This window comes from Zootoca vivipara, chromosome 2 (assembly GCF_963506605.1).
Source record: "Zootoca vivipara chromosome 2, rZooViv1.1, whole genome shotgun sequence".
Lineage (NCBI taxonomy): Eukaryota > Metazoa > Chordata > Lepidosauria > Squamata > Lacertidae > Zootoca > Zootoca vivipara.
This window is the reverse complement of record NC_083277.1, coordinates 84,947,479-84,965,500: the sequence shown is the minus strand read 5'-3', so window position 1 is coordinate 84,965,500 and position 18,022 is coordinate 84,947,479. Positions and strand designations below refer to the sequence as shown.

The following is an 18,022-nucleotide window of genomic DNA, read 5'->3' as shown; positions in this document are numbered from 1 at the left end:
TTGAACTGAATATCTGCTTCCCGTGAAGTGTGGTGTAACATATATTCAGGAACCTAGGAAGTTTTCAGTACTGTGCTGTTAAAACCGACGAGTATATAAACCAGGCCAGAATCAATTTGACAAACGGGCTGCCTGCTTGGATAGCATTTTGAACTTTCCATGACACTCAGGCAGCCTGAAGATGGGTACCAGACTGACCGATGAATGGCAGATAGTTCAGCAAAATCCTGACAGCCTGTTCCTCATCCTCCCCTCCCTCTGTGTCCCATGGGAGATTCATCCTTTCAGGTGAGCTGCCCAGTTGTCTGCATGAATAAGCTCTGACAGCCTCTTGCCTCTGGCCAGGCAGCATAAAAAGTGAGTATAGGAAGCCACTGTTATCTCTTGGAAGGCTGTGATGGATTTCAGCAAGATCACCACCACATAGGCCCAATTCCAGCACATAGATTTGCATGAAAGGACTCTTCCTACTCAAGAAGGGCTTGGTTTCAAATGTTTCAGTTAGAATACTTTGTCTTTGGGCCTTGGCTTTTCCTGAAGTCTTCTTCACAAAGTCACACAAATAGTGTGAAGTCTTCGTCACACTGTTGCTACAATTGAGCAATCTCTCATGTCAATATACGGTGTAGATCAGGCATCCCCAAACTTCGGCCCTCCAGATGTTTTGGACTACAATTCCCATCATCCCTCACCACTGGTCCTATTGGCTAAGGATCATGGGAGTTGTAGGCCAAAACATCTGGAGGGCCGCAGTTTGGGGATGCCTGGTGTAGATTCTCCCTCAAGGAAGCAGAATCTTAGTGGGGCAGTTAATGGATGCTCATGCAAACAATAGGCCGACTATGGTCATTCACAGAAACAATCCTGTTCCTTGCATAATTGCATGGCAAAGAGGAGTTGACCAGTGATAGCTACTTATTTCATGTGCATCAACGATACACAAAAGATAGTCATTGATGCCAACTGCTCACATGTTTTGGCAATGAGTAGAAGGTGTCCTATGCACTGTCCTTATATTAATCTATGGCTTCAGTCATGGGTATGAGAGGGATGCAGTGCAAATGTTATCGCCCACCCAGATCTGGGTAACTTTTCACTGAAAGGGCTGCCACACAATAGTTAATAATAATAATAATAATTTATTCTTTATACCCTGCCCATCTGGCTGGATTTCCCCAGCCACTCTGGGCAGCTTCCAACAAAATCTTAAAATACAATGGTCTGTTAAACATTAAAAGCTTCCCTAAACAGGGCTGCCTTCAGATGTCTTCTATAAGTCTCGCAGATGTTTTTCTCTTTGACATCTGGTAGGAGGGCATTCCAGAGGGCATTCCACTACCCAGAAGGCCCTCGGCACTGGACCTCAGTGTCCGGGCAGAACGATGGGGTTGGAGACGTTCCTTCAGGTATACTGGACCGAGGCCGTTTAGGGCTTTAAAGGTCAGCACCAACACTTTGAATTGTGCTTGGAAACATACTGGGAGCCAATGTAGATCTTTCAAGACCGGTGTTATGTGGTCTCGATGGCTGCTCCCAGTCACTAGTCTAGCTGCTGCGTTCTGGATTAGTTGTAGTTTCCGGGTCACCTTCAAAGGTAGCCCCACATAGAGTGCATTGCAGTAATCCAAGCGAGAGATAACTAGAGCATGCACCACTCTGGCGAGACAATCCACGGGCAGATAGGGTCTCAGCCTGCGCACCAGATGAAGCTGATTAACTGTTATGAGGAAGGTAGGAGCAGAAGAAAGATATTAGACTATGGCTTGTGGGTTTTCACTGTAAACAGCTGGTAAATGGCTACATCTGGACTCAGAAACTGTAGCAGAGTTCTGTTGTACAAAAGGTTACATCTCTCTCTGTGGGACCCTTTGGATTGCTAATAGGAAGAGATTAGCTAGGACCCTCTGTAAATTACCCTGACTCATCTTGGAGAAAACAACAAACATGGACTGGAGGTGGGAGAACGGAGTGAGAGGCAAGGAGGGGGTGCTAAATAAGTTGCAGAGAGAAAAAAATCATGCTCCTATCACAATTATCAGGGATAGGGTATCTTACAAAGAGAGGCATGGAGCAGTCTGGAGATACAAAAGAGGTCTAGTTAGTGAGAAGTGGGTTATCTATGGACATTAACCTAAATTTGCAAGGTGATTAGAGGTGTTACCTGGATCAGCTAGGACACCAGGTGCTGGGGGATTAATTAGCTTCATGTACACCTGCTCATGTTTGTGGTTTGCATTGTCCTATTGCTTACCATTATTTTTTCAAGGTCAGTGTTACCTTACCAAGATCAGGTTTATACTACACCTTTTACCTCTGATTTGTCACAATGATAGGTGTACTCATTGCTCTGAGCAAGCTAGATCACACAAACACATAGCCATGGGCCATGTACAAAGTTCCAGCTGAACTGAACTTCTCAGCAACAACAGCCCATCTTAAGTCAACATAGTTATCTTGCACCCCTGCATTAGAATTCAGCTCCTGAGGATCTCGCTCAAAATTGGATGTGTCATGATGAGCTATTATCTGAAGAGATGAATGTGCATCTACGCCAGCCTGGCTCTCCCATCTGCTCAGATAGGTGAAGCATCCTCTTAGGCAAGATTTGTTTTTCTGATCTAAGATGTATTATTGGCACAAAATGCCTTTCAGTTGTGTCATAGCTCAAGCCTGCAGCGCTTACGCAGGTAAGTAGGCTGCCTTTGGCTCCTGTTGAGATGAGGTTGGCAAGATCAAGCCCCTCATATTTGGTTCTCATTCCCACTGCTCTCTCCTGCAGTTGGGAAACAATCAACTGAAATGCTGCGAGTTGTGTGTGTGGTAGAATAGACGTATCCATCAAGCGTGCATGATATCATACCAGGGAGGAGTTTGCTTCTCTTACTTAAGGTTGTTGGTGACAGGGCATGTGTGTGTGTGTTGGAAGTTGCTCACAAACATCATTGTGATTTAATTAGAAAGCTGCTAATCATCACGCGTTGGGTTTGCATTTGTGGTTCTGTCTTAATGCCAAATGATACAATGTGAGGAAGGAAGTGGCAAAGGGAGAGCATTTCATATTGGCTAGGCTACAGAATGAGCACATGCAGTTTGATAGGTCATTCCTATGGCTGAACAAGCCCGAACCATGGTTTTGTTCATAAATGTGGAATTCTGCTGACACAGGTGCTGTGCTCCCCAAGCTGCTTGGGACAGCCTCACAGCCTTCAGTTCAGATACCAAAACAAAATGTAGACTGCAGCTGTAGCTCCACTTGTGTAATCTAAAGTTGGACAGTGCAGCAGAAAAATGAGTACAGTCATACCTTGGGTTACAGACGCTTCGGGTTGCGCGTTTTGGGGTTGTGCACCGTGCCGAACCCGGAACGGGTTACTTCCAGTTTTCGGTGCTCGCGCATGCGCAGAAGCACTGAATCACAACCCATGCATGCGCAGACGTGGCGCTGCGGGTTGTGAATGCTGCAGGTTGCGAACGTGCCTCCCGCATGGATCACGTTCGCAACCCGGGCGTCCACTGTATTACAGGGAAAGCACTTCAATAATCAAATGTTCTTTTCCTGAATTAGGCTCCTTACTCTCCCCCTTTACTATCTCTGTCACCTGTGGTTAGGCAGCTCATCTCCCCAATCATCACTTACTTTCCTTTTCTTTTATTCCAGACTAACATACTATTATTTCAGAAGAAGGGTGCAAAAACAAGCTTTCCTCCCCTTCCCCCCCCCCCAGCGCTAAGTGATGTTTATCTTGTTTACAGCAGTGGTTAGTAAATTGTTCTATTTCTCTTGTAATAGTATTGTGCTTCATGTGAGAACCAGCTCCTGATGCATAGCTTTCTCAACACAGGCACAGAGAGGGAGAAAATGTGAGGGTTTGGATGTCAGACCATAGGATTCTACTTTGTGGACAGACAGTAAGCAAAAGAAATGCTTTCCTTCTCAGTGATGCCATGCAAAGGGATACTATTGCTATCCCTTTGCAATAGTTATTCTTGGAGAATGCAAACAGGCTATCCAGAAAGACAATATGGGATGGAACCATACAGAATCCAAATGCTGTGATCTGCCACATGCCACTGCTGTTCTGCCTTTACCAACTAGGATCCTCTTGCCAGTAGTTTAGATCCTCTGGTTTAGCTCCTCAGTGGATCACTTCTGCAACCTAAGTTTTAGTTCTCAGCCAAGACTGAAGGCCCTATTCCCAATAATACCATTATAATGCCAACTTAATAATAATAATTTATTTATACCCCGCCCTCCCCAGCCAAAGCCGGGCTCAGAGCGGCTAACACCAAATATAAAACAACTGGTTAAAATACAACTCAACAACAAGACTACATACATCAAAATTAAATTAAAATTAAAAATTCAGCCTCATATAAAAGGGAAAAAGAAAGGGGAAAGGGGGGGGTCAGGTTGGCTCCAGGCCAAATGCCTGTCTTACAGGCTCTGCGGAAAGAAATCAGATCCCACAGGGCCCTGGTCTCAGGAGACAGAGCATTCCACCAGGTCGGGGCCAGTGTTGAGAAGGCCCTGGTTCTAGTAGAGGCTAATCTGATTTCCTTCGGGCCCGGGACCTCTAAGGTATTACTGTTTATGGACCTTAAGGTCCTCCGCGGGGCATACCAGGAGAGACGGTCCCGTAAGTACGAGGGTCCTTTTGTTGATGGGAACAACAAAAGTCATAAAGAATAACCAGATTCCTTAAATTTGTTGCATTCCAGTGCCTGTTCTGTAGCTACTATGCACGCACTTCAGCCCATGTTCTTTTTTCTTTCTTTTTTTGCATCATGGCAACTGCCAATAATCTTATTTTGCTCCTCAGGTACTTCTTCATCCCATTGTTTGTCTACTTGGGAATTAGTCATTCCCTACACCCAAAGATTGGGCATGCAGTGTTAAGGACTTACTCAAGCAATCAGTGAAGACGCCCCAATCATATTTTAGCTTTTGTAAGATAGTCCCACAAGCCCCAATCAAAGTCAAGTGTATGGTATGGTATGGTATACAGTCCATGAAGAATGGCTGTGGTGATGATCTTGTGAAGGGTAGGCATATTGCTCTTCACTCCTTCCAAAGATAAATCAGGATAGAAGACTACTCCAGATTTAGAGAGGAGAAGTACACCATTGTTAATTAAATAGAAGACACTCACACAAATTCCACAAACAGTGGGGTATTATTTATATAGGGGGAAAGGAACCATTGCCAACGATGATGATTGTTTTAAAGACTACTTAAGAGCTTGTGTGCTGGAGTGGCAGAGCAAGGGAGCACTCAGACTAAAATTGCCATCTAAAACTTCTGAAGAGACACAAATTGGCAATCATAGGGAAGCAGTGAGTTGTGTCATTGGCACTATTTATAACACAGGCAATGCCAAACAGGTGCCTATGACTACTTTCATGAACATATTCCACACAGCAGTCACAACTGATATAGGGAAGGGATACGTCCTTGCAACAGAAGTGCAACACGGATGAGAAAGTGAGGCTGGACTCTGCACCACCGATGGGAAACAACCATGTATTCATTCTGTTAAAACTCAATAGTCATCTAGAAATTCTCTAAGGCTGCAATCCAATGCACACTTATGTGTGGGAAAGCCTGATTGAACACAATGAAACTTTGTTGTTGTTTAGTCGTTTAGTCATGTCCGACTCTTCGTGACCCCATGGACCAGAGCACAGCAGGCACTCCTGTCTTCCACTGCCTCCCGCAGTTTGGTCAAACTCATGTTCGTAGCTTCGAGAACACTGTCCAACCATCTCATCCTCTGACGTCCCCTTCTCCTTGTGCCCTCCATCTTTCCCAGCATCAGGGTCTTTTCCAGGGAGTCTTCGCTTCTCATGAGGTGGCCAAAGTATTGGAGCCTCAGCTTCAGGTTCTGTCCTTCCAGTGAGCACTCAGGGCTGATTTCCTTCAGAATGGATAGGTTTGATCTTCTTGCAGTCCATGGGACTCTCAAGAGTCTTCTCCAGCACCATAATTCAAAAGCATCAATTATTCGGCGATCAGTCTTCTTTATGGTCCAGCTCTCACTTCCATACATCACTACTGGGAAAACCATAGCTTTAACTATACGGACCTTTGTCGGCAAGGTGATGTCTCTGCTTTTTAAGATGCTGTCTAGGTTTGTCATTGGATCAATGCCTTGTCATGGCGAAGGGGCTTGAATAACTCAGAGAAGCTATGAGCTATGCCAGGCATCCTCAAACTGCGGTCCTCCAGATGTTTTGGCCTACAACTCCCATGATCCCTAGCTAACAGGACCAGTGGTCAGGGAAGATGGGAATTGTAGTCCAAAACATCTGGAGGGCCGAAGTTTGGGGATGCCTGAGCTATGCTGTGCAGGGCCACCCAAGATGGACAGGTCATAGTGGAGAGTTTTGACTAAACATGATCCACCTGGAGAAGGAACTGGCAAGCCACTCCAGTATCCCTGTCAAGAAAACTCCATGGACAAAGACAATGAAACTTACTTCCATGTAAACATACATAGGGTCAGGCTGCATGACCACACTTCTGGTACTGATGAATATAGTTTATTGACTGTGATTCCTGCATTGTAGGGGGTTGGGCTAAATGACACCTGGGGATCCCTTCCAACTCTGTTCTTCTGGTGGACCCATCTAGTCCTCAGGGTTGTTGATTTTAAAGATCTGGTCTAAACTTGACTTGCAATTGCCTGGCCTTGGCCCTCACTGATTCCCTAAAAGAAAAGGAAAGCAGCTTTGGGAATGGAATAGCAGGAGGAAAGGGGATACTTAGCCATTTCCCTTCCTGCCATTTATTTGTTTCATATGAACCCTCTCAATTATTTTTCTTCCATTAAGGAAAAGATACAGCCCCCGTCTTTTCCTTCACCATTTGGAAGGCAGATTGGGGTTGATTTTGAGTAGAAAAATGGAAGGAAATGAAAAGGTTAAGCAGTCCTTTCCCTAATCCATTCCTCTGCTCTGCTTACATCTGCCTGAGGCTGTTTTTTCATTAAAACAAAAAACAAAAACAACCACACAAACCACTAGGGGAAAGAGGCACACAACTACATGTCACGTGCAGTTTGGCCCTGCGATTCTAACGTCTCATGGGGATATTTCTAATTAAACCTTTCCCCTTCTGGAAAGTGTGTCTTATCAAATATGTGCACTTATAAATAAATATATGATGCAGCTCAGCATGGTACAGGTGTGGGATGTAACTCTCAATTTGCCTTCAGGTTCTACAGCATTCATTTCAGGGTTTGTTTGTTTTTTTAAAAAGAATCCTGCATTTTGGGACACAATTTGTTTTTTCCTCTGTTTGTTTCTAGCATCTATGGGAAAGTTTCACAAGAAAAATTGCTTTACATTACACTACTCTACAAAAAGTGCTGTCTGCTCCTCAATGTTCTTGGCTTGTGGGGTGTCCAGTTTGTCCTTGGAGGATTCTGTGCCTGGTACCAGGTCAGGGCTAGGCATGACACAACCTGGGTGAGCATTTACCCCAACACCAACATCTCTTTCCTGAGCAGCCATTGCTACTTCAGACACCAGAAGTTTATATGTGAAGTTAAGACTTCTTTGCTCCAGGGTGCATAACTTTACACATGCTTACATTGAATCACATTTGCCATTTTAATGCCCATTCACCCAGTTTGAAGAAATCATTTGGGGGTTCCTCGTTATCCCATCCTGAGCAATTTGGTGTCATCAGCAAACCCAGCCACCTCACTGCTCACCTCCAACTTCAGATAATTTAAAAACCAACACTGGTCCATATAAAAGCACTTGTCCCAATTAGGCAAAACCTTCAGATTTCACAGATTTCACAGATTTTGTGACAGTTCTCATCTCAAACATGCCAAACTGCATTAAAAAGTTTTAATGTAAAATACATTTAGAAATACATTTAGAAATAAATATCTGATAACTGCTAAGCTAACTTAGATCTTTTGATGAACTCTGGGTTGTTGTTTTTAAGTCAAAGTCCTTAACCACATGCTTATTGATGCTCTCATCTCGCTTTACTGGCTGCGGGAGCCAGCGTACAGCTTCCAGGTCATGTGGCCAGCATGACTAAGCCAGTTCTGGCAAACCAGAGCAGCACACGAAAATGCCGTTTACCTTCCCGCCGGAGCGGTACTTATTTATCTACTTGCACTTTGACATGCTTTCAAACTGCTAGGTTGGCAGGAGCTGGGACCGAGCAATGGGAGCTCACCCCATCGCGGGGATTTGAACCACCGACCTTCTGATTGGCAAGCCCTAGGCTCAGTGGTTTAACCCACAGCGCCACCTGCGTCTCTAAAAGGATAGTTAGGCAGGAGCAAAGTTTGCCTTCTACCACTAAGCTATAGTGCTTCCCCTCTTAACAGCTTCTCCTCAAGACTGCATCTCCTTCTTGGCTCTCATCATTTCCCACTGGTTAGCCTGCACTCCCAACACTGCATATTTGTGGGGTAGTATCCATCATAGCTTGTCTTCTCTGGATTCTCTGCCATGCTCTTGCACCCAAATTTATATATATCCGAAGAAGAGATGATGACTGGGAATGCATCCTTCAATACAAGGGATGCTTTCTTTGGTAATAGAAAGCTTGTTCTTTTGTGTTCTGCTCAGTTATATTATTTCTGTTAATTCTCAGGATTTTGATGCCACAAATGTGTGGTTTTTATATGAACCAGTGCACAGAATTTGGGTTACTGTGGTGCAGGTTTTGATTTATAGACTTCACACAACCAACACAACTGATGCTTGCAATTCACTCTCATCTCTCCATCCTGCTGTGGACAAGTCCATAGCACCATAGGACACCACCCTTCTGCCATACCGGTATCTTATCATTATAGAATGATAACAGAGTAAAAATGAGACAGGAAAGCTGTCTTTTCCTTCAAGGGCATCAGTGAACTCAACGCTTTGAAAAAGTTGAAGGAATTTTTTTTGGCACTACTCTTGTTATTTGTTGCTCATTGTACATGTGGCTGGTGCCCGAGGAAAAGAGTGATTCATAATCTTGAACATGTCTTGAACATTTTAAAAGAAAGAAAAAGGGGTGGCTAACATGTTCCACTCTAGAAGTTGCTGGACTACAGCTCCCATAATCCTTGACCATTGGCCATGCAGGCTGGAGCAGAAAGCTGTTGGAGTCCTGAAGCAGCTCAAGATCCAGAGGATCTCAGCCTGATATAAATGAACTGTTTCTCGTACAATTTGCAGGCTGCAACAATAATGCATTAAGGAATCCGATTGTTTCCCATCCTTGCATTGGTAACAGATTGACTCTAGGCCTGTTTCCCCACTAGAGAGAACAGAGCCCATTACATTGTATTAGCATTAAAGCCTCTCCTACTCCTTCCAAGCCAAACTCCCTTGCCCTCTCCATGTCATGGAAGAGTCTTTGTAGATCTTGGCTACACAAAGAAAGCAACCCATGTGTTTCCTTCCACTATTGTTCTGCGGAGTCTAAAATTCTCACGGATGAAATATCATTCAAACATCCACAAAAGCGTCTCACTGTGGGAAGAGTCTTGATGTATTTCTTTTTAGCGCTGCAGCACTGAATGTAGATGTATTTTTCACAAGGAACCTGGATATCCTGTTCATCACAATCCAGGTCCCTAATAGGGTTGTGTTTGTTAGTTACTTCAGAACTTTTCATGAAAATCAATATCTTCTGAAAAGCAGAACAGCTGTTACTAAAATAAAAATAAAAATTCAACAATTAAATAGATATATATTCTGCATTTCTTTTAACCCAGTGTTCTTTCCCTTTTCACCACCTAATTTCTTCTTCCTGTCTTGCCCACACACTCCCTTCCTCCTTTTGCCATTCTGTATCTTTTTCAGAAAGATTTTCATGTCAGCTGGAGCAAAGAGTTTGGACACTGTTTTATCTGTGTAAAAAAGAAACAATGGGATCGGAAACCCAATAGGAACTATCCCATTTGCAAATCAAAATGAGATCTAAAGAATCACTCTGTTTGAAAGCTTGCTGCACGGAAATTTAAATTCATGTGTTCTACTTTATTTGCTTTCTTAGCAAGCTTCTGAAATGGAAGAAGTGATGTATTGCAATATAGCTTTTGTGCAACTCCTATGCATTTCAGAGGGATTCATACTACAGGTCTAGTGGATTGTGCCCAAGGTATTATTCATTTAATGCAGGATTTTAAGATGCTTTTCAGAATAAAAGCCCCCACAAGGTGGCCTACAATTTATAAAACAATTCATAAAAAATAAATAGAACAAAACCCAACAATGATTTAAAACACCATAAATTGACAGCAGATAAAAGCTAATTACAGCCAAGATGAAAGGTGTAAGAAACACATTCCATAGCACCATCCTAAAACAATCAAGGATATGCAAGATGGTTTTAAAGTTTGCTTAATAACCTGAATAGCAGCATCAGTGGTGCATAAACAGGTAAAGAATGCTATAAATCTGGGACCTTTACCTCACCTGGAGAGAATGAATAAGATTAAAGATGTGGTGTTGCATATTTCACTTCTATTTATAGTTATAGATACTAACTATACTATTTATAGTTATAGATGCAGCTCCCTTATGGAATGGGAACCTTGGGAAACACTTTGAAAACCATTAATGTTACCTGGAAGGAACCATGGTTCATATTCCACAGGGATATTTCTTCAAAAGGCACATCTAGGAGATGGAGAAGGAGATGCAACTGAGATTTTCACATAACTAACGTTGTGATCTGAAGCCACCTTATTTGAATTCCAGCTTGGTATGGACAACACCAGCCTTTCAAAAACCCAGTGGCCTCCAGAGTTTTTCTTCTTCTCTGGGTTGCAACTCCTACCATTCCTGACCATTGCCCGTGGTGGCTAGGACTGATGGGAATTGGAGTTCAACAAATCTGGAGAGCACCAGGTTGGAGAAGGCTGATTGATACAGAGTAGCAGCAGTTGTCAAACAGGTGCCTTATGAAAACCGCACCTGGAAACACCAGGGATCGAAACAGAGAACTTTTCCATGCAGAGCTTGCGCTCTGCAACAAAGGTATCCCACATCCTTTCCCTTTTGTAAAGAATATACTGTGTGTGGCAAATTACAGATAATGGGGCCAGGTTCAAATGTGTCAGTAGAGGCTTTAAAAATATATATTGTAACATAAAGCACTGTGATCAAGTTACACAAATGTTTGTGTGTGTGCAGTAGCAGCCAGTGTGGTTGAACAGAGCCATGGAGCTGCTTTCTTGACGCCAGCATTACCACAGCTTACCTGGAGGAAGATGAGGTGGGGCAAGGTTGGGGCTGTGTGGAGGCAGCAGCATGAACACCAGATTGTCTCTGAGAGTGCACTAACACAGCCCTGAGCTTGCCGCAGCAGCATCTGTAGTGGCTAGTGCTGGGAGTAGGGTTCCTTGGCTGTGTCCCATCACATCAGCTGCTACTGTGTGTGTGTGTGTACGCATGTTTTTTCAAGCAAGAATAGTTAGCATGCAGGAGTACGCATGGCATAAAGTTCAAGCAGCTGGCATACATTATATGTGTTAGAGAGTTCTACTGTGACTTCTACTTACAATATTTTGGCTCCTGTCCATGCATTCCAATCTTGACCCATAGACAGTGCTTCAAGTGAATGGGCAACCATGAACACCATGAACTTTGACACCATCCTGCTTCTGCTCCCTCTCTATTGGTTTTTCTTTCTCCTCTCGTATCTTCTTTACATCTAGTGTTTTTACAAAAGAATACATTCACACACACAAGAAAGAAAATGTAACAACCACAGTATATTCTTTTTTAAAACAAACAAACAATGCATCAAAACAAAATAAAAAAATTCCTTCCAGCAGCACCTTAGAGACCAACTAAGTTTGTCATTGGTATGAGCTTTTGTGTGCATGCACAGTTCTTCAGATACCTGCTCATGAAAGCATGCACACAAAAGCTCATACCAATGACAAACTTAGTTGGTCTCTAAGGTGCTGCTGGAAGGAATTTTTTTATTTTGTTTCGACTACATCAGACCAACACAGCTACCTACTTGTAACTAAAACAATGCATCGTATCACATAGAGACAAGTTCTCTTACGTTCATCTTGAGTTGTGAACACTTTGCACTGTCTTCCATCCTTCCTTGCAGGGCTCTGGCCGATATCCTCCGGCAGCAGGGACCAATCCCCATAGCACACTGTGAAAGAGAGACTATCTCGGCTATAGATACCTCCCCCAAAGACAACACACCAATCAGAACATCCTCCAAAAATCACTATACGCCAGTGCGCACCTCCAAGAGCAACCCAGGTAAGTGTTGCGCTTCTTCAGTACTTATAAAATCACACTCTGGTGATTTTATTGGGGGGAGGGGGAATGAGTCAAGATGGAGGCTTCGTGCCTGAGGATTCTGTGGAGCAGCAGCAGTGGCTTGCATTCGAATGTGCATTTGTGACTATACTTTAAGAGATGCAAATACTTTTGTTAATGGGCTTATTGAGACATGTTTAAATGCTCGGTGAAGGTATAAGATGAAAACAATGGCATTTTGCAGCAATGGGCTACCATATCGAGCTGTTACAATAGAAAAGAATAATAACAATAGACAAACAAATGAAATCTGACAAAAATATGTAGGTGGGGGCACTACAAAGGGCAAGTGAATTGTGACACAAGCTTTCAGTCTTAAAACATGACCCAAATCCTCATCTGAGCACTGGAATCTTCTGCTAGCTCCACTACCCACCTCCTGGGAAATATGGCATACTTTGTATTATCCATTATATGAACTGTTACAGTCATAATGGGATACTATGTAGAGCGAGATGCCCCAATTCAGTCACAAGTGATTGAGTATGACACAGGAGTCGTTGGGTAAAGCCTTCCTGCCTCTGGTTATTTGAGAGGTCAAAGCAGGTGACCTTAAAAGGGTAATAGCTCCGCGAGGTGCTGAGGCAGCCCGTCTCTTTTGCCACTGCAAACTGCAGATTCCCAGCACAACACACAGGTAGTGTGACTTGGGCATCTTTCCCTCTCTTTATCTTATTGATTGCATCCCAAGGGATCTTCCTTCTGTTGAGGCAAAAGGTAAAAGAGGGGTTTCAGCAGAGAAGTCGAAGAGGGGAGGGAATACCGAAGCCCTCTGTATCTGCAACACCTCCCAATCACCTCACTCCTCTTTGCTGCTTTTGTTTATACATTGCCTGAGAAGGCAAATAATAAATAAATAAATAAATAAATAAATAATAACAACAACCATATCTTTCTGTATAAAGATAGTTGCACAGTCCTGCCAATTCTGACCAACCAATATAAAGATGTGCCCCTTTCTAACAAACTTCCACTAGTTCACAGTGCAGGGCCGGCTCTAGGTAGACCCCCGGTGGCGCTGGGTCGGTAGGCAGGGTGCTGCGTGGCGAAGCCGCACGGAAACCATGCTGCACCCTGCGGGGGCGGGGGCACCGGAGCGATCTCCGCCCCTCAGCGCCAGGGCAGCTGACCTGCTTGAGACTGCCCTGTCACAGTGCAGAACAGGCAAGAAAAACAACCCCCGCCACAAAAAAACCAAAAAACTTTAAGCGTTTTTTATATTAAGAAAATCATACTCAGGCCTTACGTAACCAGCTGATCTTAGGGCTAATCAAGACTTCCATTTTGTGCCATATTTTCTATGCACAGCTCTGGGATTTCAAGGTCCATGTCCAAGTGCCACGGCAAAGAAAAACAACCACCACCACTCAGACATGGACCTGTAAATCCTGGACCTATGCCTAGAAACGCAGCAAAAAAGGAATTGTGGATGAGCCCTCACACTGTGTCCTGATGGGAGTGCATTGTGAACAGGCAAAGACAGTGTGAGTTTAAGCAGCCTGCCAAGCCCCACCCCATGCCTGCGTTAGTGTACTAACATACCCTCTTCACACTACACCTGATAGGTTTCACCTCCATCTGGGGCCCCTGCAAAGCTGCTCCTACCTGAACCCTCTGTGGCAAACAAGGAAGCAGACTTCTGGTTCTAAGGCAGAATGTAATCTATAGCTGTGCCTATAATCTATAACCGCAGAACATAGAGAAACAATTGGGCAAAAGCCAACATTTCCTGCATTTTTTTCCTCCTTAGCTAGTATGCCGGGCAGGTAAAGGAGATGTTTAGCAACTATAAGTTAAGCAACCACTTCAGCATGACCAGTTCATTATCAGATAACTGCAGCATTAAGTGGTGCCCCACATGCGTGAATTAGTTGTTCCAGCTCACCTATCACAGACAGAGATTCCGCATCCTCTCAAACCACAAGGCTCTCGACTGAAGTTGATGTATGTATGTATGCATTCAACTGTGGCTGATTTGTACAGAGGAATCAAGTTATGCACAAGCATGTGTGAATCTCTTGAGCTCCCAAGCTCCTGCCTATAAAAATGCAGTGGTGGTACTGCAGGGGCAGGCTGTTGGGAGGAAAGAGGAAATTAGTTCAGTCTAATAATAATAATAAATGAAGAGGAAAATTGTCACTGCAGATTATCTGGGACATACACTTAGCAAATGAAGAAGCTGCCTCACACTGTTGGCCCATCTAGCTCAGTATTGTTGACACTGACTGGCAGCAGATTCCCAGGCTTCCGTGCAGGGGATTTCTTTACCTGGAGATGCTTTGGACAGAACTGGGGACCTTTTGCGTGCAAAGCATATGATCTGCTATTGAACTATAGCCCTTACAAAATTATGATGGAATTTAAATGCTAAGAGCCAGTTTGGTTGCAGGAAGAAATGTGGGTTCAGTAGAGTCCTGACCTTGACTCCATACTGACAAAACTCTCACTTCATCTGGAGCCATTAGCAAAGAAAAAGAGGCAGCAGTTTAAGATAGTTGCTGAAACTATTGTTTCAATGACAGCAGTTTTGAAACAAAAAGATGTGTTCAAAAAAGGGCTTTTGAAATATCCCTATTTCTTGCCTCACAAAGCAAAAGTGACATATTTGCTGATATGGATAAGTATTCTAAATAAAGCAATAGGCTTCTGAGTTGTTACTCTGGATCTAAAGAGAAAGAGTGAAAGAAAGATTCCTCATTTAATGGAAAAGGTGAATAATAGGCCATAGTTTTGTATTTTGGAAGAGAAAATGGGAACAATGTGGTCCAACAGCGACCACCAGGGAATTGCAAAAATCATATTTCTTCTGGAGGTGCCCTGAATATGCAGTGCCATGATTTGGGGAGCTAGAAATATCTACAGGGGAAACATAATGTGATCTCTGCTATAGATTGCAAAGGCATGCCTAACATATGGATGTCAGCAACGGGTCTCCTTTGAGGAAGTGGTTCCTCCTCTCTGCATGGCCATCCAGGGAATTCACCATTTGCTGTTGTGAGTTAGATGTAAAACACAGTATGCCTAAGATTACAAGAAATCTCCCTAATTGCTCTATCTATCAGTATTCCTTTGGCGCCATCACAGAGACGCTAATTGTTCAATCTCTGCATTAAAGCTCTGTCTCTTATGTTTTTGAGCTTAAGATACTGTTTCCTGCTATCCCTTCCCTGTGTGGTGGGCAATTCAAAGCAAACTCAGAAAAAAAGGAGAGAGGTAAAATATTATGAATGACTTCTTATTTGTACAGTTCAAAGCACACACTATTTCAGTCATCGTTATTGAGTGCTCTGGCGAGCCAGAATGTCAGTGGGCCCTCTGGTGTCCCCAGAACCTTGTCCTTAACTTTGTTGTCCTCTGGAGCTAGTTCTGGATTAGCAGGGTGGGATATTGATGCTGAAGCGCAGTAGCTTGCTTACATCTACTTAGTGAGTCCAAGCCTGAGGTGTGGTTGGCTATAGGTTTGTAGTGGAGCACATGCATTCTATACTCAAGGTCCCAGCTTCAATCCCTGGAAATGAGCAGGTAGCTGGTGATTTGAAAGACTTCAGCCTGGGAACACCTGGATAGCTGGTGCCAGTCAGAGTAAGGAATAGTGGGTCAAGTGGACGAATGGTGTGACCTGATAAAAGGTAGCTTCCTATGTCCCAACAAGATTTGAACTAAATATATCCTGGCACACACCTCTGTATCTTCTTAACTACTTAGACTAGTTGTAGGAGAGGGATATGGAGATTTACGACATCTTTGCAATCTGTATATTTGCAAAATATAAAGACTAAGCATTTACTGTGAAGCTGCAGTGTCAGCAACAAATGCAGAGCAACATCAGTTCAGCCCTTCCAAAATCTGAACCAGCTGTTTGCACAGTGAAATCCAAGCTGCCTCTTTTAGCTTTCTCTCTTTCCCTCTGGTCGGGCAAAATGGCAAGCATGAATGACTCAAGATATGTTCCAGATGTTTAGAAACAATTGGGTTTTTCCCCCCAGCTGTGGTCAGATTGTAACCAAAAGTCAAACCATATATAACAGGACAGGATGCCTCATAGCAATATGGACAGGGGAGATGACCAAGTTCAGTGAGATATCAGAGAGACCACTTGCCCACCATATTGTGCAGCAGTCAGGTGGATTTGTAGAGTTAAGCAGCCATGGTCATTCCTCCTGGGAAAAGAATGTTCAAACTCCACAGAAGACAACTGCCAGGTTCTTTTCGAAAAGGACCTCATGCCGGATTAATACCCAAGGTTATGAATTTGTTAACCAGGAGCTCTGTTCACAGAGTTTGCAATAAGCAGAGGATTGCTGTAGACCAGGCATGTCAAACCTGCGGCCCTCCAGATGTTTTGGCATACAACTCTCATGATCCCTAGCTAGCAGGACCAGTGGTTGGGGAAGATGGGAATTGTAGTCCAAAACATCTGGAGGGCCGCAGGTTTGACATGCCTGCTGTAGACTTTTGAAGAAGGGTTGCTCAGGCAGACAGTTCCTCCTCCCATCAAGCAGGGAAATTATTGATCTGGGTTTTCAAATATTCATCAGAGGCAGAGCTGGCTCTGCCATTAGGCAGGCTGAGGCAGCTGCCTCAGGCAGCAGCCCCACAAACACCCTGCCACTGGCGCAGAAGTGGAGCCGGCCCAAATGGCGTGGGAATCTTGTTGAGCTCACAAATACTCATGCCATTTGGGTGCAATCTCACTCCAAAGTGTTGTTGGTGCTGGTGCCACTTCTCCACCAGTGGTGGAGGTGGCAAGGTGGGTGGAGAAGCAGCGCTGGCAGCAGGAAGTATAGTGGTGGCAGCGGCTGGGCAGGGCAAGGCAGCACCGCCTCAAGCGGTGAAACAGGACACGCCACCCCTGCTCAGAAGATATGGATTAATGTTGCCTATATTGTAGCCCCTGAGCTGTGCCCTGTGGTCTGGATGCAGTACAGCCTCTTTGTTCTGTTCTCAAGAATCCTGCTCTGAGTCCCTCCTGCCCTGCATGAGGCGGCGGGGGGTGTTGGCGTGGAGGGACAGTTTTGCACCATCCAGGGGGAAGAGAGCAGGGACATGCCATCTTCCAAAGTCTGTGTCATGTGATAGAGGAGAGGCTGGTTAGCTTATGGGACATCATACTTCCAGCAGAGAGACCACTGGGTGGTAAGCACTAAGATTTTAAAAGGCTAGTGCTGCCCTTCCACTTACATTTGCAGTGCAGATCAGCAACTGCCCTTTGACTGTACAAGAATACCTGCTACCTCTTTTGTGGGGCTGGTTAGGAATATTTCCTCCTTTGGACAGGGAGTTCATGGTGAGCATGTACTCTGCACTCAAAAGACTAGGTAGTAATATATTCAAGTTTAGCTGAACCTGCAGTTACTCCTCGCTAGTGGGGTCAGTGCAGGTAAAGAGGGTGGTATAATTATAAGGAAACTAGTAAGCACCCCAAAACATCAGATGAGTGGCAATAGGGGTTTCCATAGACCAGATTCTCAAGGCCAATGTGCTTAGAGGAAATGGGACCAGAACCCCTTGGGAATGGCCCAACTCACTCACTCAAGGCTAAGGGGTTGTGAACTGTGACGATGACAGGACTCAGTGTAGCAGATGTAGCTGGGAAGGAGAGGTGTTATAGTTTATGGTAAAATTCCACATGCAAGTACAAACCAAATAGACAATCCCAATGGGGAGTGAAATTTAGGTTTAATTAGGGTTCTCGTCTCTATGCAGT

General features: G+C 44.1%; 1 protein-coding gene across 1 annotated transcript in view; it reads left to right on the top strand.

Moving 5' to 3' along the window:
• LOC118076459 (protein shisa-6-like) overlaps nt 1–12,823 on the top strand; it is a 42,830-nt gene extending 30,007 nt beyond the window's left edge. Inside the window, exons 3-4 of the mRNA XM_060271049.1 lie at nt 12,095–12,255; nt 12,744–12,823. Coding sequence (XP_060127032.1) covers nt 12,095–12,255; nt 12,744–12,823 — 241 coding nt within the window. The remainder of the gene's footprint in view (nt 1–12,094; nt 12,256–12,743) is intronic.
• The last annotated feature ends 5,199 nt before the right edge of the window (nt 12,824–18,022 follow it).